This window comes from Rattus norvegicus, chromosome 19, assembly GCF_021556685.1.
Source record: "Rattus norvegicus strain SHRSP/BbbUtx chromosome 19, alternate assembly SHRSP_T2T, whole genome shotgun sequence".
In the NCBI taxonomy this organism is placed as follows: Eukaryota; Metazoa; Chordata; class Mammalia; order Rodentia; family Muridae; genus Rattus; species Rattus norvegicus.
The window spans coordinates 19,640,661-19,664,865 of record NC_141552.1 but is presented as its reverse complement, the minus strand read 5'-3'; the positions used below and the strand labels follow the sequence as shown (position 1 = coordinate 19,664,865).

The 24,205-nt window shown below is 42.4% G+C and overlaps 2 protein-coding genes across 3 annotated transcripts in view; both read right to left on the bottom strand.

Annotated features, from left to right (window-relative positions):
• Positions 1–24,205, bottom strand: part of LOC147999014 (disks large homolog 5-like) — a 202,807-nt gene that overhangs the window by 3,510 nt on the left and 175,092 nt on the right. The window contains exon 1 of one of the 2 annotated variants that reach the window (XM_087595965.1): positions 305–494. The exons of the other annotated variant lie outside the window; for it this stretch is intronic. Coding sequence (XP_087452091.1) covers positions 305–311 — 7 coding nt within the window. The 5' untranslated portion in view covers positions 312–494. Of the gene's footprint in view, positions 1–304; positions 495–24,205 lie in introns of those variants that run through there. 2 annotated transcript variants of the gene reach the window in all.
• On the bottom strand, positions 15,158–20,417 carry LOC147999021 (uncharacterized). Its single transcript, XM_087595739.1, has 6 exons — positions 20,246–20,417; positions 19,070–19,229; positions 17,740–17,883; positions 16,941–17,107; positions 16,114–16,219; positions 15,158–15,990 (listed from the first exon to the last, which is right to left on the bottom strand). Exons 1-5 carry the CDS (start codon positions 20,370–20,372, stop codon positions 16,155–16,157), a joined length of 663 nt encoding a protein of 220 aa, XP_087451865.1. The 5' UTR covers positions 20,373–20,417; the 3' UTR covers positions 15,158–15,990; positions 16,114–16,154.

Here is a 24,205-nt window from a genome sequence, read left to right as displayed (position 1 = left end):
TAAACTCAGAAAAGGTGGACCCTCCATGACTACTGATAGTGTTATTATATCAATGTAACAGAACAAATGAACTGAAAAGTAAAGACCAGAAGTTCACAGTATAATAGCATTGGCCTTACCATATCCTCCCATTGGGGATGGGGAAACTAAAGGTCTGAAATCCTTGACTTTCAGGAATTGTGATATTCATGGAAATTCAATTCCTTTTCAGATGCTCCAGTTGTTGTGGCCCATTGCTAGAAAGGTCAGCTTAAGCCTGCAGCCCCCCTGACAGGAAGCTCAAAATACACTGCCCAGAACTTACTCCACATTCCCCAGAAGTGCTGTCTTTGTCCATCATTACTTTGAGACAAAAGGCCAGACTCCTTCACTCTAGTCTCTCCAGAATCGACGTTCCCCCTCCCAAAAAGCTTGCGAAGAAGGGAAAAAATGTCTTAGCTTGTAACCGCCAGACTCAGACTGAGAGAAACTAGGGCACTGGTTGTCACTGATGTCTGGTGACATCACAGAGGATGCCAGAACTCTCTAGGAGACAATAGAATGTCCAAGAAGGGACAGCAGATGTCATGGGGAGCAGACTTTGCCTCCTGCTAATGTTCTCCCTGTACTGAGCATAAGCTGAGATGCCCTTTCCAGGAGACTTTCCTGGGGCAGAGCCACTGAGCATCTCCTGCTTCCAAAGCCAAATTTTCCTCAAGGCTTGATTATAAAAAACCTTAGTAATTCCTATGCATCTAAATGAATGATTCCTTCCATATCTTGCCCCAAAATGTCTCATCCCAACTCAAATTGTCCTCATTCACCAATGTTAGCCATTAAAACTTCCTGAGATTTCACACCAGCTTGAATATGCAGTCAAAAGTTCTCCTGTCTCATTATGTACAGGTGCTTTAAATCACATCAAGAAATAGTCTGCATGGTAGGTTACAAAATGCGTGTGTGTTAGGGGAACACTCATGAAGTCATGTGCTTAGCAATCGACAATTGCCAGAAAATTCCTTAGGAGAAAGAGTTGAAGTCTTTATGGTGCTAGGAAAAGTGTGGAGACCAGTTGGCAGAGGAAAATGCAATATTGGAGACTCCAGTGAAGGGAACCTCATGCTGCTTGTGGGGTTCTGCTCTTTGCACCAATGTCGCCAAAGGAGCACTGCTCACAGGCCTGAGTAAGATATACCATGAGTTTTATCAGAAAAATAAAATACACAAGAGATATAGAGGGTGGCACAGAAACGTCTAAAATGAGGCTATAAACATCATTAAGTGGATAGAGCAAGGTCCCAGTACCTGTACACTGGGAAATGGCCACCACACCAAACACAAAAGCATCTATCATAGTAAAAAATGAATACTTTATAGAATGCACCCACTAACACTGATTGATCACATCCGTAGTTCAAATTTTGGGGGCAAATTCATGGCCTTAAATATCTTTGTCTCAACTTTTATAGCAAAAAATAAGAAAGAACGAGAAAAGAAAAAGTTAAAACTAAAAGCTCAAGCTTCTCATATGAGGATTGCAGGAAGTGTTATATGGGAGTCAGTTCCGATTAGGCCATTTTAGATAGAGCAATGCATAGTGACCCTTAATGTGATGGGCCCTATATAAAGCTTTTTGCAATATTGGAATTTTAACAAACCTCAACCAGAACGTACGGAAGAGGCACCATGTGATCACTATGTCCTTATCTGTATCAGGTTATTTTTCTGCATCCTTGATTGTCAGGCATATAACAGCAACAATCTGAAATAGCTGGTAGACATGGAAAAACATGGCTAAAACTATAGTTGTGAGTTATACACCTCAACTGTGAAAGGCTAATGCTGTCTGCACAGTCCGTGGAGGCCACTCTTTTAAGCCTATTTATTGCAAAGTGAAAGGAGGTTTATCTGAGCTCAAAGTGATCCTGGCCAGCCAGGTAGAGGGCAACATGTGATACTTGAGACCCTGTTTTAAACCAGCACAGAAATCCACACTTCATTCAAAGCATCATCTACGAATTCTCGATTATTTACCATTCTCTCCCTACCAATCGTTCTGTTTGGAATGGTAGAAAACAACTGGAACTGATCTTTCTATTTTAAGGACCTTGATCTGTCTTTTTTTAGGTCCACATTAAGAGTGCATACAAATGGACATCACCATCTGAACATCTTAGTATTATCTACTCTGTATATGTAGCATAATACTGTGTCTATGAAAATCTTAAGCTTCCTTGAGTGTAGTTGCCCCATCAAGAAGTGTGAAGTTCTGAGTTCAAACCCCAGTGATGCTTTAAAGGGACTAGAAGAAAGCCATCAGAGATACTCCACTTCTTTGTCCTTAGATTAAATCAAGTTGACACAATGTGAACCTGGTGGGCTATTTAACCATGCATCTTTCTCCCAACCCCACTTCCACGAGTTCAGTCCATGGCAGAATTCATCCCCCACCATCCTAGATATTTCTTTGTATATTTCTACAAGAGCCAGGTTTCTTTTTTTTAATAAAATTAGTTGTAGTCAATCAACTGCTGCCCTCTGTGAGAAATGATTAGTATCTATTGCAACTTACCACACTGTATTTGTGTATACAAGTACATTATTGGAAATCCAGCATTACTGAGGGATTGGAAACCAGTGCTGTGGCCTTGCCTTTCTGTGCCTCTTCCTGGCTCACAGGCAGCAGGGGGCAGACCTTGAGTTCCTCTTCAGGGACAGAGTGATGTTGAATGGGCACTGAGCAGGCAGAGAAACACAGCTGAGGCAGCTCCTTTCAGTTACCAAACACATCATCTCCTTCCCATCTTAAGGGCTACTGCTCAGGTCTTGCCCCCATACCTACCTTAATAGCAGTGAATTTGTTACACAGCAGCCAGCTCTTTCCTATTGTTCTGTAATACGCCTCCACATCATGGATGCCAAGAAAAACACTAACAAAGAACAAAAAACTCTGACGTTGAACTGTGTGGTGCTGGTCACATACCCTGTTATGTTCTGTATGTTATGAGGTTTGTTAATCTTAACAAGTTCCCCAAGTGTATTCTTCACATAGGACCCAATAGATTCAAGGAAAATAGGAAAAATTATGTGTAAAATGGCCTGAGTTAGGGCCCATAGACCGAAGCATTTCTAGCACTTGTGCATGAGCCCATGTGGATTTTGCAATGAGCGGGGCCTAGCAATGTCCAGTACCCAGTTCTGAGCTGTTGCTCTGGTTGAACTGTATTGGTGTGTGCATTAATAAACTACACCTATTTAAATGAATTCAGTGTCCTGTGGTTTGAATCCAGACCCCTTGACACCAGGTCTTCCCTTCTGCAGCACTTGGGAAAAAGGCTAAGTTTAGGAAAGGTGACGTCTTGTCATAAGTTAAGTGACAAGAGGGATGGTGAATGATCCCTTGAGATAAGAATCAAGGTTTCCTCTGTGGTATTTTGTCTATACTGGCCCTGTGCAACAGCTTCAAGAACCCATTTCTGATTTTCCTTGGGATTCCCATGATGATGCACTCAGACAGGATTGGAAACAACCAAAACGGTGGTCAGACTTGATTTATAAAATGTAGGTAACATTGCAAACTTATGTTGTAGGATATTTGATCATATTGTCATCCCCAATATTGTGTTATTTACTTAGAAAAATACCTTCTGGCTGTGTAGTTCAGTACTAGCACAAATATTTAACCCTAGATCTATTTTTGTTTGTTTGTTTGCTTGTTTTTTGTTTTTGTTTTTGGATGAACAAGTACTTCCCTATTTTGTGGCCCAGCCCTATCTCTTACTTCTTTGCACAGTCATAGAGAGACCTCAAACATATACTCAGACAAAGCCAGGGGAGTGTATAAAAGGGCCTAAGGCAATACCACATAATGACATTGAAAGTGGGCTCTCTTCTTGATCCACGCCTCCAGCTCTCCTGACATCTACATGAATTATAACTCCTAATGCAGTGTAAATGATGTCTGCGCTATTGCTGAAGGAATCATGAGAATAACAACTCTAAACATCCCACCATAGATAGAATTTGTGGAAAGAGGCAACTGGCAGCCAATGAGAGGGCTCTACAGTTAAAGGGGCTTGCTGTCAAGTCTGATGAGCTTGACTCAATCCCCAGGACCCACGTGGTAAAAAGGAGAGAACCAAGGGCCAAGCTGTCCTCTGGCTTCCACTCATGTGCTTACATGTATGTGAGTATATATGTATATGTCTGTATGTACGTGTGGATATGAATGTGTGTATGCATGTATGTGTATACGTGTATATGTATATGTCTGTCTATATGTGTGTATAGGTGTATTTGTATGTGTGTATATGTATTGTATGTGTGTGTATGTGTGTATGTATATGTGTATGTGTGTATGCATGTATGTGTGTATGTGTGTATGTGTGTGTATGTGTGTGTGTATGTGTGTATGCATGTAGGTGTGTATATATGTGTGTGTGAGCATGAATGTATATAGTCATGTATATGCATGTGTTTTCATGTACGTGTATTCGTGTATATGTATGAATGTATGTGTATATGTATGTATGGACACACAAACACACACAATGTTAAAACATAAAAAGCTCCTTGGAGTATTCACCGTGCCTGGATAAGTGGTGACCATGTGGGGGAAACACATGTCCATGTAAGCACACCTGTTCACATGCGCTGAGCAATGCCCAGCCTGGTCTTGAGCTCACTACCTGCCCAACGATGAGTTTCTGCCCACCTGGTCTTCTCAGAGCCAGGCGACGATTGTTCCTGCCATTCCAGCTCTGTTCCAGTTTCTCATGCCACAAACCTTCTAGCTTGAATCTCACCTACTGACGCAGGAACCTAACAGCCTCCAACCCAGTGAAGTAAGTAAACTTCTTCCTGACATCCTCAGGCTTGGTGTCCCCCATGAGTCACAGGGAGGAAGGATGGCATGCACCAAGGTGAAGGGCCATGGGCAAGGAAGACAGGAAACATAAGTCAGTCATCACTGACACCAGCAAAGTGTGTGCTTCAGAGCTGGCTCTGCTCACTCTTGTCCCAGTGGCAGGACTTGAGAGTGGTGCATACCTGTCACCCAGCACTCAGAGACGTCTGAGGCATGAGAACCAGGAGTTCATGGCCATCTTAACTAATGGTGAGATCAAAGCCAGCCTGGGCTGCATGAGACTCAGTCTCAAAGCAGGCAAGGAGGAACTTGCTATATTTGAGCAAGGAAGCTGGAATCCTCCTGGGTTCTAAACATTCACTGCAATACAGAAAGATGCTAGGGCTAGTGTGGCAGAAAGTAGGAGACAGAGAAGCCAGGTTAACCCTCCCTAATCTTCTCATGCTGTGTGAGCTATGAGTAGATGGTGCCCTATACACTGTGGACAGGATGGTCTCGGTCTCTCAGACAGTTCAGAAAGCCATGGAGGACTCCAGCAATTCCCCACTTGGGTGTCACTTGAGTCTTATATGTGTGTGTTTACAAGTCAAAATATAAGATCCATAGGTGACTGTGTAAATTCAACATGGCACAGCCATGTGCTGGAATATTATTCAGCCTTACATAGGATTCAGATTCTGACCCTTGAACAGGAATGAGAATGGTAGCCATTCTCCTAAGTCAGACCTCCAGGCAGTGCAAAGACAAACTAACACTGTATGACACCACTGAGGGCTGCAGTGTCACCAATTATATAAAGACAGAAAGCAGGAAGGTTTACAGAGCCCCAGGGGTGACATGGAGTGGGGAGGTTGGAGGGTAGGTGTGTAAGTGGGACTGAGCCTCAGAGGAATCAGACATGGCTGCAGAATATGCATGTGGCTGCCTCCCATACCTGTGGGTGCTGCCTCCTCAGAAAGGCAAATACAGCAAAAGAAAGGAACAGAGGAGACAGGCTCTGACCTCCTGTAGACACACACAAATGACGTGACAGAATGTGCACACTGCTGCCTTGCTGCAGGAGCAGTTGAGCTTCCAGAAGGGTTGAAAGAGGCTGGAAGGGCTGAGCATGGCACTGAGTTCAAGGACATAGCTTTAGGTCCTGGGGAACCTATGGTGCCCAGGCCCCATCCCGCTGATACTGAGGGACACAGCTCACATTCAGGGTGATGGCTGGGCTGGGCTGGCGAATAGGTGTCCACTCTCACCTGCTCCAGCTTGAAGGTGTGCTGGGTGAAGTAGGACTGCAACTGCTTGTTGGATTCATTGATGCAAATCTGCTGGAAGCTATTCTGTTCAAAGTCCTCAAATCTGAATATGGCCAAGACACCAATGGGCAAGCACTGGGAGACAAGGTTTGGTTATAGCCGGGGCCTCCTGGAAAGACTAGCCCTCCTGAGAGGAGTTGCAGAAGAGGGGGTGTGTTTTCCTGACCAGTTTGGTACCCAGTGTTTTTTTGCCAAGGGTTCCTTTATTACTTCTTGATGGAACCAGGCCTGCACATATCCAGTAAGCATTGGGGTGGAACCTAGGCTTGGTGCCCACATGCTGGCATCGTTGAGGGTGAAGTCTAGCCTACCACACTTCCAGACACCGAGTGCAGATGCCTGGGTTCCTATAGAATGGCGGTTCTTACCGTTCCTAACACTGTGACTCTTTATTTCAGTTCCTCATGTCGTTGTCATCCCAACATAAACTTATTGGAGAGCTACTTCATGAGTGTAACTTTGTTACTGTGAGGAACTGTAATGTAAATGTCTGGTGTGCAGGAGCTCTGATGTAGAACCCACAGATTGAGAGCAGCTGCTGTAGAGGATCAGAGTCCTCTGCCAGCCCTGGTGTTTGCAGAGATCCCCTGGGTTCCTAGTCTCCATGGCTTTCCCAAGGACAGGGTTTATTATTGGCCTTCTCAGGGCCCGGAATCTCACAGTAACAGCCTCTCCCATGTCCTTCCTGTTGAGGAGAGCGTGGTTGGTCCTCAGCACAGTCCAGTCAAACAGGGCGCTGTATAGACACTTGGCCAGGGGTCTCCTGCAGTTATGGCCTCTGGACAGAGGGGTTTCTTACCTGGGGTGGGGCAACCATGCCAGGTACAGGCAGTGATGCTCAGAGTCAAGACCTTGTTTTGTCTTATTTTCATAGACAAAGTTGCCCAGGCTGGCCTCGAACTTGCCGTGTAGCCAAGGATAATTAAACAACTGATCCTACTGCCTCTACCCCCCATGGCCTGGCATTGCAGATGAGTGTCACCAGAGCTGGCTTGTCACAGGTGCTATATGGCTCTAAGTCAGGGGCCTCATGTGCAGGAGTGTTATGACTGTGCCATCCCACCCTGCAACCAGGGTTTTCACCTTTCTCCTGCTGAAGTCTGCTTCATCCTACCCTGGACCCAGGACACAGCAGCTGTGGGAGACTCAAAGCCTGGGGCTTCAGCTCAGCATGGGTACACAGCATGACATGCAGGATGTATGGTTGTGAAAAAGCCAAGGAAGTGCTTCTCAGCTCACCCCCTGTAGGAGTGTCTAGTCCATCCTTCTCCCCATGGACGCAGACATCTGCTTCCAACTGCCCAACATGTCCCTCTGGTTTTGACTTTCCTGGATGCCATGTCAATGCCACCACACAGAGTGCTGCCTCTACTGGGGACACTCACACAACCTCTCTGGGGGACATCTGAGCCAAGCAGGGATTGGGTGCACTGCAGAGAGGTCAAGTCATGTCGTGAAGTACCTTGTCCCACAAAGGCTCACTGTTCAGGGAGTTGACTGGAAAAGTAAGCTTATGCCCCTGGGCAGGGTCCCCATAGGGAGTGTCCCACACCCTGCTATCAGGTCTATTCCTGGTGCCATGCAAATTCAATTTGCAAGACCCAATGCTCTGGAAATGTCAAGAGCTAACGGAAATGTACCAGGAAGTGCACACCACAGCAAAGGGAGAGGATGGCACAGAGACCTATGCTATGGGTTAAAGGGCACGGAAAGGCCACCTCGAGCACAGGGGTCAGTCACCTCTTTCACAAACAAGGCAAAGGTCAATGCTCTCAGCTCTGGGAGCCTAAAGGGCTCTGTGGCTCCTAAGCCCTGCAGCTGCAGCCAGAAGCAGCACTGAACAGGATGTAAATGCTGAGTATGGCGATGTCAATAAAACTTTATTTACAAAACCAAATTGGTGGTAGTAGTGGTGGTGGTGGTGGTTGTGGTAGTGGTGGTGGTGGTGGTGGTGGTGTCGGCGGACTGGTTCACTTCAAAGCATGCTGGAGTGGCATGACCACTGAGCATCGGGAAACACAGAAAGGAATGCGACCGGACGCAGGGCTCCCAACACCCTAGACGTCGACCTATGGCACTGGAACAGGGTCCCTGAAGGTAAGTCTGGACAGTCAGATAAGGTAAGTACAATTTATTACAAGGAAATGGGACAAGATAAATCTTCTCTTCATCTCGCTATGCTTAAGCATCTTTAAGAGTGCAGGGAATTCATGTCTATCAGTCTGGTTTAGAAAAGTGTTTAGAGACAGCAAGAGTAAACTCCATGGTTCCCTGACGAGGGTTCCAGGGATTCTGATATCTGGGTCAAAGTGAAAGTTAAGGTGAAAAAGGCTGTCAGGCAGGGCAAAAAGATTCCAATTTCTGGTCTCTTTGAGCTGTAATTTTTACTGTGTTCAAGGCCATGAATGCAGACAGGGTAATAACGAATAGAGAACAAGAAGCTACAGCTTCATTAAGACAAAACGAAAGTAAAAGTTTTGCCCTCTGCACCATTGCCTGAAGCAGGTTTTTCTAAGTCCTTTCCCGAGGATGGCATGTTGACCATTAGATTCACACGATGATAATGACGAATTCACCTGCCTTTTCTTTTCCTATAATTAGGCCAGCATCGATTCAAGGTGTGGCCCAACCGACTTATTATAAAGGATGATACTGGTTGGTTGAAAAAGGTAGTAGCTTTCTATGAACCATATATTAAGTTTTTATGTATATTAAAATTAACATTGGAAAGAACAATGGTAGGAGAGGAAGCTGGAGGACAACTGCTGCAAATGCTTGCTTTTGAAAATGCTAATGAAGAGTACAGGAGAGCATTATTACCTATAAAGGAGGCTGGGGATATTAATGCTTATATGAAGGCATGCAAGGGTATCTTTTCTGAAAATGGAAAGATGCATATTTGGCACGTATTGATCCAGATAGAGTTATTAAATTATATGTTTAAATACTCTTGAATATCATACAGGCGCTTTCGCTCAGGATGAGTTGCCTTTAGAATGGGTTTATATTAAATAAAACTTTAACCAAACATTAACAAATAATGAGGAACAAATTTCTTTAATTATTCAGCAAGGCATACAAAGACCTGTTACTCTGTGGGGATATGATTGTGCTGCTATTGTTTTCCCATTAAGCAAAGATAAAGGGGAATATTTAATGCAGATGTCTGAGGTTTTTCAATTAGCCATGATTTCTTACACTGGAAATATTGAATTTCATCCTCCCCATAGTAAATTGTGGGATTGCTTTAAAAAACAAAAAAAAATTTGATAAATACACTAATTTCTGTTGATCCATTACCATCAGCCTTTACTGTGTTTACAGATGGCTCTAACACCAAGATGGCTTATTGGACCAAAGATTAATTTTGGGGACAAGAATCTTCTTTTGGGTCAGTACAACAAAATGAATTATTAGCGGTAATTAATGTATTCCAGGATTTTACTCATGATGTAAAAATATTATAGCTGAGTCTGCTTATGTTGTAGGAGTAGTACAGAATATTGCGACTGCTGTTGTTTCTACATCTAAGCCTACATTAAATGTTATTCTCACATATTAAAGGACTATTGTTATTATGAAACTCTAGAATATTCATTACACATACTAGATCACATTCAAAATTTCCAGAATCTTTAACACTTGGCAATCCTATGGTAGATCAATTAGTGGCATTTGCTACCCCAGAAGAACACAGTCATAATCATGCCAATACAGGATATTTACATATTAAATATAAGCTTCCCTATTCTCAAGCCAAACGAATTATTGCTAATTGCCTATGTGTCAGTCTTCACGTATAAAATGTGTTCCATCTGAAATTAATCCCAGAAGAATGCAACTTAATACATCGTGGCAGATGGATGGAACCCATATTTCTGAGTTTGGTCGCCTTTCACATATAGATGTAAGCATAGATAATTTTTCAAAATTTGTGTGGGCTACACCATTGCCAGGAGTACGCACTGCTCATGTTATACAGCATCTATTGGAAACTTTTGCTGTTATGGGACTGCCCTCTAAAATTAAAATTGATAATGGACCAACATATATTTCTTATCAATATAAACAATTTTGTCAACGATATCATATTGTACATATTACTGGTACAGAACACAATACACAAGGACAAGCTTTTGTTGAAAGGATTCACCATACCCTGAAATGACAAATTATAAAATTACAAAGGGGGAAAAGAGATGGCCTTATGCAACCTGAATGGAGTTTGCAGACCAGTCCCAGAGCTATATTGGCACAAGCATTATACGTTATTAATTTTCTTAATTTACCACAAGGTGAAGTTATATCAAGAGCCGATAGACACTTTGTTGAACTTCCCCCCAGAAGGCATGGAACAGACAGTATGGATAAAAATTGCCCGGGATACTGAATGGCAGGAAGGGACATCATTGTATATAGGGGAGAGGGTTTTGTCTCATTACAGGATGGGAGACTATTCTGGTTACCTGGGAGATGGATCCAAGCACAGAATAATAAGAACTGCTCCCTACCCTCAAATCCAGTTAAACCAGCTACATTTTCTCCTGATGGATGTTCTCAGGAGATGAGGAGGTGTCCTCCATTACTGAGGCCCTGGCTTCTCTTAGTGTCCACAAACAACAATGGATAAGGATCCGTGTAGTGACAACCCTATTACCTATATGGGGTAAGGTGAAGCGATTAAGCACTGAAAGGAATAATTTTGTCCCCTTCAGGAAAGTCCTGTACTGCTGAGCACTTATTCTTAGCAATGTGTGTTTTACTCATGGTTTCTTCTGCTGCGGCCAATGCCAGTTATCGGGCTTATATTGCTTATCATGATGAAATCCTACTACTTTTCTGTTAGTAAATATATGGATAATGACACAGAACATGATTGGAAGTTAATTCAAGCCTATTTAGAGGGTAATGAAAGTGCTTCAAAAGTAATTAATGCCTTGAAATATGATGTTCGAATGTCTTTTGGTAAACAGCTAGAAGATACTACCCCTATGGAAATAGCGAAATTATTGGCTGATCAATTGACAGGATTAGATCCCAAGGCTTGGCTTCAAAGGATTTTCCATAGCTTGGGAGGAGGTAGTTTTGCCATAATCTTATGTACATTATGTATTATGTTGCTTTATTTTTACATGACTAAACCCCTACAAGGACCTTTAGCTATGTTATGTAAAGTGTTACTTTAAAACAAAAGAAAAAAGAAGGAATTGTTAAGACATAGAGATGCAGCTCCCAGGCAGGGTCAAGAAAGGCCTGGTGACAGATTCAAGTAGGGGCTGGAATGCCGCCCTGGAGAAGAAAATGTTTTTCTCACTTGCCTTAAATTATGTTCTGCTGTGTCCCATTTCTGTGGAAGTGGTTCTAACGCTCTCTTGGTAATGGTGAGTATATTTTGATTATAATAAGAAAGGTGATTTGTTATATGAATATTTTTAGAAGAAGCTTTCGTTTATTCGTCTTTCTTTGTTTAATCTTCCCTCATTGTTCCTGGTATCCTGGGAATAATGATCTTATGGTATCTTGACACAATGAAAATTGTAGTAATGCATATTCTTAGCTTAATAAGGATTAATAAAGCTTGCAACTGCGTGCAGTTTCTTCTGCCTTTGCTCTGCATCCCCTGTGTCCTGGGGTATGCGACCATACCCAGGGCCCCAACTCACTACACATTGACAATGGGTCACCCCACAAAACACAGAAGCATCTACCTTAGTCAAAAATGGACATTTTATTGAATGCATACACTAACACTGATTGATCGCATCCATAGCTAAGATACTAGGGGCAGATCCGTGGCCCAAAATACATTCCTCTAAACCTATAAAGAAAGAAAGAAAGAAAGAGAGAAAGAAAGAAAGAAAGAAAGAAAGAAAGAAAGAAAGAAAGAAAGGAAGGAAGGAAGGAAGGAAGAAGAAAAAACACAAAAAACTTAAGCTTCTCATAGGAACTTCGCAGGAAGTGTTGTCTGGCGGTCAGTTCTGATTAGGCCATTTTAGATGAAACAGTGCATAGTGACCCTTAATGTGATGGCCCCTATATAAAGCTTTTTGCAATATTGGAATTTTAACAAACCTCATCCAGAACATACAGCAGAGGCAAGGATGTGATCACCATGTCCTTGCTCTCTATCAGGTTATTTTTCTGTGTCCGTGATTGTCAGGCATAGAACAGCAACAATCTGAAATAGCTGGTAGACATGGAACAAAGTGGCTAAAACTATAGTTGTGGGTTGCACACCTCAACTGTCAATGCCTAATGCTGTCCTCACAGTCCTCGGAGGCCCCTCTTGTAAGACTATCTATTGGAAAGTGGAAGCAGGTTTATCTGAGCTCAAAGTGAACCTGGCCAGCCAGGGAGAGGGCAACATGGGATACTTGAGACCATCTCTTAAACCAGCACAAAAACCAACCCTTCATTCAAAGCATCATCTATTAATTCTTTATTATTTACCACTTTCTCCCTACCAGCCTTTCAGTCTGGAATGGTAGAAAAGGACTGGGAATGTTCCTTCTATTCTAAGGACCTTGATCTCTCTTTCCTTAGGTCCACATTAAGAACACATGCAAATGGATATCACCATCTGAACAACTTAGTATCATCTACTCAGTATATCTAGCCTAATACTGTTGTATGACAATCTCAAGCTTCCCTGAGTTTCACTGACCTAGCAAGAAGTATGAAGTACTGAGGCCACACCCCAGTGATCCTTTCAAGGGGTTAGAAGAAAGCCGTGAGAGAAACTCCACTTCTTTGTCCTTAGATTAAATCACATTGACACAATGTGGGTGGACTATTTAACCAGACATGTTTCTCCCAACCCCACCTTTTTGAGTTCAGACCATGGCAGAATTCATGCCCCACCACCCTAGATATTGAGTTTAGTGATATGTAATTATTATTTAAACCTATGTATTAAATTTTGTCATTTTGTTAATTTTTGTGGTTTTCACAGTCTTCTTTGATTAACTTTCCTAGTTTTATTAATTTATCCCCTGTGTTCTCTGGTGTTTTGTCCTTCCCTTCAAACTAAAGTATTCCTTTTAGGATCCGCTAAAGAGCTGTCTTACTGGTTACTCATATTGTGTTAAATTTATTTTTAGTGTGCATTAGTCAGCACAGTAGCTGTGCAGCTGCCTGACCTCCATGGACCAGATCTACTTTCCAAACAATAACGCTAACTCTTACTGACTGTGTAGTATCTTGGCTGCTCTTTGTTCCCCTTGGACAGCCCTCAGGACCAGGCGCTCCTCCCCCTTAACCATGGATGCTGTCCTCTTCCTCCCTCCTCTCCATCACACACGTTCTTCCTTTATTCTCTGGCAGCTTCTTCTTCCTTCTTCCCTCCTCATGATCCTCTCTAGCAAAGCCCTCAAAGCTGACCTCCCCCATCTCTCTGCTGTGCAGCTGTTGGCTGTTGGCTTCATTATAATCACAGTTAACTGGGAGCAGGGTCAGTTATTTGGGGTTAACCAGTCTTGAGTTCTACAAATTAGCATTAAAATACAAGCAGCATTAGGCCAATACACTACAGGGGTGTTGTTTGTTTGTTTGTTTGGTTTGGTTTAATTTTCATTTACCTTTTTACTTGTTATTTTATTTTTGGCTATTTTTTATTAAATGGTTATTTTATTTATTTACATTTCAACTGTTGTCCTGCTTTCCAGACTCCCCTCATCAAACCTTACATCCCTTTTCTGCTCAGCTTTGCCTATGTGACAGTGCTTCCCCACCCACACATATCCATTCCCACCTCACACCTCTAGGATCTCCATTTGGTGGGCAACAAGCCTCACCTGAACCATAGAGCATCCTTGCATACACTTTGGCTGGCAGTTTGGCCCCTGGGAGCTTAGGGATTAGGGAAAGAAGATCTGTTCAGATATTAAAGCCAATGATTGCTGCATTCTCTTCTTTTTCTGGTTATAGGTGAAATTATGTTTGTGTGCTTCTCTTTTTTTAAATTATTGAGAGAAGATTAATTTCTTGGTTTTTCTTGGGTATAGTTTAGTTCATTGTCTTGGAGTTTTCCTCCTATTAGCCTCTGTTGTGCTTTCCTACAGAAAAGAATTCTTTAAATTTGGTTTTGTCATGAAATATCCTGGTTCCTCCTTTTATGGTGATTGAGGATTATGCTGGATATAGGAGCCTGTGTCTGCATTACATCTGCCCAAGATTTTCTGACTTTTAGAATCTCTGTTGAGGAGTCTGGTGTAATTCAGATATGTCTGAATTTATTTGTTACTAGATATTTATACCTTACCCCTTTTAATGTTCTTTCTTGATCTGTGCATTTAGCGTTTTAATTATTATGTGAATGGAGGAATTTTTCTGGTACAAGTAGTTTGATGTTCTGTAGGCTTGTTGTACCTTTATGGCCTTTTCTTTCTTTACCTTATGGAAGTTTGCTGCTATGATTTGTTGAAGGTGTTTACTGGTCCTATGAACTAGAAATCTTAATTCTCTTCTCTATTTATTATCCTTAGGTTTCAACATTTAATTGTGTCCTGAAATTCATGGATGTTTTGCATTCAATAAACCATACATGTTTATCTGAGATGGGTGTTTTGTGCTTTGTGGGATGACCTCCTTGACCCAGGCTGCATGAAGAATCTCAACTGACAATGGGGACATAAATTATGAGTATGTGTAGCAAGACCCAGGCCTCTTCCAGGTTCTTAGATATTAACTGAGAACCTCAAATACAGTAGTAATGTGATAGTGTGGTGTGAATCTAGTTACTATTCTCTATTTTGATATAGGTGACTCTTTTTGTGTCATGGTCACCTTATAATGACTAGAAGACCTAAGCTTGAGAATGACTAAAGACTACCTTGCTTCTCTAACAGCTGAGCTCTCTAAGAGCCCTGGTGTGACAGCAACTGTTGGTGGACATTCTGGATTATTCCTTCTGTACTTTAACTCTCTGTGTCACTTCCACCATCAGTAAGTTAGTTCAATTCCATAAATTGGAAATCCATCACCTGGAAGAAATACTCTTTTTTTTTAAAGATTTATTTATTTATTTATTTATAGTATACAAGTACACCGTGACTGTCTTCAGACAGACCAGAAGAGGGCATCATATCTCATTACAGATGGTTGTGAGCCACCATGTGGTTGCTGGGATTTGAACTCAGGACCTCTGGAAGAGCTGTCAGTGCTCTTAACCACTAAGCCATCTCTTTAGCCCAAGAAATACTTTCTGAATATGATCTGAGATTGGCCATGGAAAAAGGGTAGCTTGAATTATCCCACCTAGGTTCTGGGCCTGCACAGGCCTGCTCTCCAAAAGAAACCTGTGTTCACAGCTGTTGGCTGGCTAAGAACGATTTCACGAGACGTGATACACAGCCCTCGGACTTCTGCTTCAGTCATCTGCACAATTTCTCCCAGATGATGTCCTCATACCGCCAGCAGGCGGGTGATGAAGCTGTCCAGAACACCAGAGCTCTGAAGGGATGCCTGGCAACCTAACACGTTGAGCAGGCAAGCTCAGTAAGTTCCCTGTGAACACACATCTCCTGAGATCTCTCTATTTAATCATAGGTGATCTTGTCCACCTAATACAGCACCTCATGTGGAATAACAAAATAATTTACAACACAACAGGATTAAAATGAATAAAAATATTTAAAAATATTTGAAAGTGAAAAATAGTAACAAGAACACATAAATATGAAACAACAAAAAGAAAACTTCAATTAAAATCATAACAAAAAAATTTCTAAACATAAGCATATTCTTAACGAACATGTAGAAGCACAGACGTATTGGTGTTTCTCCTCTAGCACACATAATGAAAGGCGGTCCCCCAAGCTGTCTCTCAAGTTGTGTTTTCTGAAGAAGAAAGTGAGTAAGACATCAATCAGTCAGGCTGGCTTAGTGTTATATAAATTTAGGGTCTCTAAGAAATGACAAATTAACTCTGAGGAAGAATATTCATCCAAAAAATATTGTTACCATTCAGGATGTTTGTCATCAGGGACTCCTGAGAAAGCAACTCATTCTTCAGGAAGCTCTCTTACTGGGGTGTGTCCAATTCCAGCTCTCTTGCACTTTCTGAGACCTGGGAGAGGAACACAGTTTTAAGACACTGATTTGGTGGGGAAATGCTAGCCAGCTGTCAGAATGCTGCCTTCTACCACCTCAGTTCTATTGGACAGTCGACATGGACCTTTTAACTGATATCATTGTTGCTAACTCTGCAGGTAGGGCAAAATCCCCGGCAAGCCTCACTGTAATGTGGGCTGACAATATGGGACCCAGACTTATACCAGTGCAAACCAAGAACAGGGCACAGGGAAGAGACCTCATTGGGTTGCCGGAAGAAAGGAGATGTCCATATGTCACCAAGGTTAAAGTCAATGACAAGTACTAATTTGACATTTGCACTTGGTTCTTATCCCGGAAAGATGCTTCCTACACAAGAAGTCACATTAACACAGAGTGTCATTTGGCAAAGAACCACGAACTTGTTCAAAGCTCTGCATAGGATCCAATCTATCACATGGATATGCAATAATGAGGTATGTTATTCATCTGTCACCATTTCTAGACTGCAGCTTCAAAAAGAGCAGCAAAATATACTTGCAATATAATTCCATTTCTGAAAAGTGTTTACCTTCCCAGAATATTTGTGCATAGGCAGAGCATTGAACAATTCCATTACATGAGGTGGTTGGCTGGTTGTGATTGTAAATTAGAAAGGAGGTAGGAGGAAGCAAAGATGTATCAAATTGGCAAATTTTATCAGATATTGTTAAGCTAACACAGCTGTTTGTCCCTACCAGATGATGCTGGGTCTGGACGTTGCTGGTCTTTATCTTTCTTGCTTAAGTCAACCAAATATTTCTGGTTCAGTGCACACTCAAGATGTCCCTCCTTGCTCCCCTGCTTCAGTGGGACCAACTTCTTCCTGCATGTGTTCTCCATCAGGAGCTGGCTGAGCAGGTTTCTGGAAATACAGTCTGCAGAGTAAGATCATGCTGCCCCTTTCTCCCATTCCTACTCCCAAGTCCCACTAACTCTACCAGGTCCCAGATACCCATGAAGACTTAATAAAATACATCTCGATACACATAATGCTGCTGCACAAACCACAAAGAGTTAATTCAGGGAAGAATAAATTGTTTGCTTGGCCCGAGCACCAATTAGTGTCCACATCTCTCAAAAAGAACATGGATCTACAACTATCCATGAAAGCCCAATGCATGGGGCAACATCAATTAGTAGTTGGCAAACACCCGCAAAAGAGGTCAGTAGAACCAAGAGAAGGTCATGCTAACCCTGTGGTCCACGCACTGAGTGTTGTAAAACCTGGTATGACCCCAGAGGCCCAGGTCAGACTAATAACGTTCTGCTGACTTCAATCAGTGCTGTTCTATCTAGAGCCTTCTGCAGATGCCTAGACAGTCCTGGGATGAGTAACAGTCTTTTATGGAACTGAAAACTGAGTCCTAATGACCCTGGAACACTGATGTGTAAACAGCACAAGAGATAGAACCAGAACTGAAGACCGTCCAATCCAGAACAAAGAAATCAGAAATGGCCATTCCACAGGTGACAGCCTTTCTGACCAGGACTTACCTAGAGAAGGTAATCTCCTTCTTCAGCTTATGGTTGTTCTCATGGATCTCAGTGTTCTCCATCTCTAAGTTGTGCAGAATTGACATGACCACCTCCTCCATTCTCTCCAGGTCTTCATAATATGGATTTGGCCTGAAGTGTGGCCTGGCCCCAAATGATAGAATACAATGAACATCAGCATTTAGGAAGATATGAACTCAGGGTGGGTCCTGTACTACACCAGTCCTGGAAGGACACCTTCTGAATTCTACATATTGGACATTCTTCAGCTTCAGAAACATGTTTTTCTGCGTCCAGCACACCAGAATCTCGGCATCCAGATGGAGGGTTCCCTGGCTCCCTTTATTCAATCAAGAGGAAATCTGCAGTCCAGCCAGTTGAGCTATCAAGAGCCTAGGCCACACCTCTCCATGCTCCCCCACCCCCAACGCACCCAGAATCCTGTGATTTCCTTTTTCCTGTCCTGATAACAGACCATATATCAACCCAAAATTATAATCTGCACAACGAATACAAATATACAGGCAAACGTGGCCACATAAGCAAAGAACTGTGCTGTTGACCGTGGGGCTCCCAGAACAAAGCATTCACATCACCATGAAAGTGTCACAGGTAAATACTCAGGCCAAGACATAGACTCCTATATTCCAGGTGTGGAGGGAAATATAAACATATAACAGTTGTGCATATGCATTTGGATGTATGCACACACAGACTCACAGACTGAGACACACCCACAAAAAAAAGAGAAATGTAAACAGAGTCAGAGAAAGAGAAAAGCAAATATGGAAACAGAGAGCACTGTGAGAACCAGGAGAAATGCATGCACCATTGCTGTGTCTGAGGGGCTCCCACAGACACACAGACAATAACAAACAGGCCTGAGCCTGACAACTTCTAGTCAAGCATTGAGATGAACTGTTTGGGACCAGGCCCCTCAGGCTGCTGCCTGGATCTTCCAGCACTCAGTCCCTGCCTAGCAAGTACAGAGACTCACCATAAACTCACTGCAATTACAATCTTGCACAGCCACCAGCTGTCAAGGGCTTTGCAAATGCACACTAGACACTCACTCTCCCTGACTTTATCCCCGAATTCTTCATTCAGACCACAAGTTCTGCTTTTCAATAAATGGAAGCAGATGAGTCCATTGTCCATCTCTCTCCTCAGGAAGGGTCAAGGTTCTGAATCTCCTCTATATGGGAGGTGAGGTTTAGCACAGGGTGGTTAGGGATGCACAGCTTTCTAGAACCCAAAACCTTAATAGGATAAGATGAAGGTGACCTTGCAGACCCAGGAATGAAACAAGAGTGTTTGGAGCGATTCATACCTGTTGTTTTTGGATCTCTCTGTCAGAAACCTCAGGCGATCTCTCAGGTCATTTCTCTCCTCGGTAATGAGCTGCAGCTCTTTAATCAGCCTCTCCTTTTCCTTCTTGACCTGCTTCTCGCTTGGGGCAGTTTCAGGGGAAGATGTTTCTCTCCCAGCGTCTGTAGGTAGAAGAACACAAGTGAACCTGCATGGGGAGAATGCATAGTGTGTACATAGACCACAGTTAGGCCTAAACAGGAGAACAAGCCTGGAACCCAGTGTCACTGCTAGGCGATTGGTCTATCCTCAGTGGATCTCAGTTCTCCCACTACTCTATAGAGACCAAGAGATGTAAGCAGCCAGGTGTTCCTTATGCCGGACATCAGGTGCTTACATGTACTACGGAGATGGCTTCTCCAGGATTATCATTAACTGAACAGGGTACAGCTTTATTTCAGGACCCTCACCCCTGTGGCTTCAGAACTCAGATGATAAATTCACCATCCACAGGACTTGAGTGACTGGAGACACTCAGATGTCCTACCCTGATACTCTAGGCCAATATCTTTGGATTAAATGCATTTCCAGGGAGGACATGGTCAACAGACTTATCAATTCCCCTATTTGAAATACCAAACCCCTGAAGTGCCAATGGGTTACAGGCTGAATCTTGGTCCACATATTCCAAATAGTTTTGGTATTTTAGAAAAATGTTTGTAACACACAACCTCTAATATATAAAGCTAAGGATGACCCTGCAATTAGAAGAAATCAGAGAAGGTCTAAGAACATAAGGTTATTGCCTGGAGCACAATTTTCTCCCTGTTCCTACTGTCAGATATCCACTGTATTTAAAGAAGCAATGATAGTGAAGTACATTGCTGCCCTGTCTAAACTCAGAAAAGGTGGACCCTCCATGACTCCTGATGGTGTTTTTATATCAATGTAACATACCAAATGAACTGAAAAGTAAAGGCCAGAAGTTCACAGTGTAATAGCATTGGCCTAACCATATCCTCCCAGTGGGGATAGAGAATCTAAAGTTCTGAAATCCTTGACTTTCAGGAATTGTGATATTCATGGAAATTCAATTCCTTTTCAGATGCTCCAGTTGTTGTGGCCCATTGCTAGAAAGGTCAGCTTAAGCCTCCAGCCCCCCTGACAGGGAGCTCAAAATATACTGCCCAGAACTTACTAAACATTCCCCAGAAGTGCTGTCTTTGTCCATCATTACTTTGAGACGAAAGGCCAGATTCCTTCACTCTAGTCTGTCCACAATCGACATTCCCCCTCCCAAAACACTTGCGAAGACGGGAAAACATGTCTTAGCTTGTAACTGCCAGACTCAGACTGAGAGAAACTAGGGCACTGGTTGTCACTGATGTCTGGTGACATCACAGAGGATGCCAGAACTCTCTAGGAGACAATAGAATGTCCAAGAAGGGACAGCAGATGTCATGGGGAGCAGACTTTGCCTCCCTGCTAATGTTCTCCCTGTACTGAGCATAAGCTGAGGTGCCCTTTCCAAGAGACTTTCCTGGGGCAGAGTCACTGAGCATCTCCTGCTTCCAAAGCCAAATTTTCTTCAAGGCTTGATTATAAAAAAACCTTAGTAATTCCTATGCATCTAAATGAATGTTTCCTCCTATATCTTGCCCCAAAATGTCTCATCCTAACTCAAATTATCCTCATTCACCAATGTTAGCCATTAAAACTTCCTGAGATTTCATACCAGCTTGAATATGCAGTCAAAATTTCTTCTGTCTCATTATGTACGGGTGCTTTAAATCACATCAAGAAATAGTCTGCATGTAGGTTACAACATGGGTGTGTGTTAGGGGAACACTCATGAAGTCATGTGCTTAACAATCGACAATTGCCAGAATATTCCTTAGGAGAAAGAGTTGAAATCTTTATGGTGCTAGGAAAAGTGTGGAGACCAGTTGGCAGAGGAAAGTGCAATATTGGAGCCACCAGTGAACGGAACCTCATGCTGCTTGTGGGGTTCTCCTCTCTGCACCAATGTCGCCAAAGGAGCACTGCTCACAGGCCTGAGTAAGATATACCATGAGCTTCTATCAGAAAAATAAAATAGTCAAGAGATATAGGGGGTGCACAGAAAGGTCTAAAATGAGGCTATAAACATCATTAAGTGGATAGAGCAAGGTCCCAGCACCTGTACACTGGAAAATGGCCACCACACCAAACACAAAAGCATCTATCATAGTGAAAAATGAATACTTTATAGAATGCACACACTAACATTGATTGATCACATCCATAGTTCAAATTTTGGGGGCAAATTCATGGCCCTAACTATCTTTCTCTCAACCCATATAGCAAAAAATAAGAAAGACAGAGAAAAGGAAAAGTCAAAACAAAATCCAAAGCTTCTCATATGAGGACTGCAGGAAGTGTTATCTGGTGGTCAGTTCTGATTAGACATTTTAGATAGAACAGTGCACAGTGACCCTTGATGTGATGTCCCTATATAAAGCTTTTTGCAATATTGGAATTTTAACAAACCTCATCCAGAACGTACAGAAGAGGTAAGGATGTGATCACCATGTCCTTGCTCTCTATCAGGTTATTTTTCTGTGTCCTTGATTGTCAGGCATAGAACAGCAACAATCTGAAATAGCTGGTAGACATGGGAAAACGTGGCTAAAACTATAGTTGTGGATTACACACCTCAACTGTCAAAGGCTAATGCTGTCCTCACAGTCCTTGGAAGCCACTCTTGTAAGCCTATCTATTGGAAAGTGGAAGGAGGTTTATCTGAGCTCAAAGTGAACCTGGCCAGCCAGGGAGAGGGCAACATGGGATACTTGAGATCCTGTCTAAAACCAGCCCAGAAACCCACACTTCATTCAAAGCATCATCCACCAATTCTCGATTATCTACCATTCTCTCCCTACCAGTCGTTCAGTTTGGAATGGTAGAAAAAAATGGAACTGATCTTTCTATTGTAAGGACCTTGATCTCTCTTTTCTTAGGTCCACATTAAGAGTATATATAAATGGATATCACCATCTGAACATCTTAGTATTATCTACTCTGTATATCTAGCATAATACTGTGCCTATGACAGTCTCAAGCTTCCTTGAGCATTGTTGCCCCAGCAAGAAGTATGAAGTACTGAGGCCAGTCCCCAGGGATCCTTTCAAGGGTTTAAAAGAAAGCCATCAGAGATACTCCACTTTTTGTCCTTAGATTAAATCAAGCTGACACAATGTGAACCTGGTGGGCTATTTAACCATGCATCTTTCTTCCAACCCCTCTTTTCTGAGTTCAGTCCATGGCAGAATTCATTCCCCACCACCATAGATATTTCTTTGTATATTTCCACAAGAGCCAGGTTTCTTTCTCTTTTAAATAGAATTAGTTGTAGTCAGTCAACTGTTGCCCTATGTAAGAAATGATTAGTATATATTGTAACTTACCACACTGTATTTGTGTATACAAGTACATTATTGGAAATCCAGCATTACTGAGGAATTGGAAACCAGCGCTGTGGCCTTGCCTTTCTGTGCCTAGTCCTGGCTCACAGGCAGCAGGGGGCAGACCTTGATTTCCTCTTCAGGGACAGAGTGATGGTGAATGGGCACTGAGCAGGCAGAGAAACACAGCTGAGGCAGCTCCTTTCAGGTATCAAACACATCATCTCCTTCCCATCTTAAGGGCTGTTGCTGAGGTCTTGCTCCCGTACCTACCTTAATAGCAGCAAATTTGTTACACAGCAGCCAGCTCTTTCCTATTGTTCTGTAATACGCCTCCACATCATGGATGCCAACAAACAAACTAACAAAAAACAAAAAAACCTGACATTGAACTGTGTGGTGCTGGTCACATACCCTGTTATGTTCCGTATGTTACGAGGTTTGTTAATCTTAACAAGTTCCCCAACTATGAGCTTCACATAGTACCCATTAGATTCAAGGAAAATAGGAACAATTATGTGTAAAATGACCCGAGTCAGGGCCCATAGACAGCAGCATTTCCAGCACTTGTGCTTTAGCCCATGTGGATTTTGCAATGAGCTGGGCCTAGCAATGTCCAGTACACAGTTGTGAGCTGTTGCTCTGGTTGAACTGTATTGGTGTGTGCATTCAATGAACTACACCTATTTAAATGAATTCAGTGTTCCTGTGGTCTGAGTCCAGACCTCTTGACACCAAATCTTCCCGTCAGCAGCACTTAGGAAAAGAAGCTAAGGTTAGGAAAGGTGACATCTTGTCATAAATTATGTGACCAGAGGGATGGAGAAATGATCCCTTGTGTTAAGAGTCAAGGTGTCCTCTGTAATATTCAGGTCTATACTGGCCCTGTGCATCAGCTTCAAGGACCCATTTCTGATTTTCTTTGGGGTTCCCATGATGATGCACTCAGACATGATTGGAAAGAACCAAAATGGTGGTCAGACTTGATTTATAAATTGCAGGCAACATTGCAAACTTATGTTACAGGATATTGGATTCATATTATCAGCCCCAAGATAGTGTTATTTACTTTAAAAAAAATTACCTCTGGCAGTTCAGTTCAGCACTAGCACCGATATTTTACCCTAGAACTTTTTTTGGTTGTTTGTTTGTTTTTTGTTTTTGTTTTTGGATGAACAAGTACTTTCTTATTTTGTGGCCCAGCCCTAGCTCTTACTTCTTTGCACAGTCACAGAGAGACCTCAAACATATACTCAGCCAAAAGCAGGGGAATGTAGAAAAGAGCCTAAGGCAATACCACATAATGACATTGAAAGTGGGTGGCCAAAAGGTGTTATACAATTAACCTCACTTCAGTGAGTGATGACATACCAACCTGGTGGCCTACGATTCTGGAATATTAATCAGAATCCTTTCGTCATATTAGATCTTAATAGAAACAAGGAAGCAGTCCTTTCCTGAAGTATATATTCATCATACGTAAAGAAGATATTAAATCCATATACAACTCAGAATAGAATTATCCCCCAAGACCGGAAAGATCTGGCAACATTAATATTAGAAGCTTCTCCTGTGTTACAGTGGTAAGCACAGAAGAAAGAGGAAGATAGGGCTGAAAACAAAAGCATCAGGCCAGAGCACTGTTTCTCAGGATGAGTTGCTAGGTGAAGGTAAATAAACCTTACTAAGTTTAATACAGTATTACATACACTGTT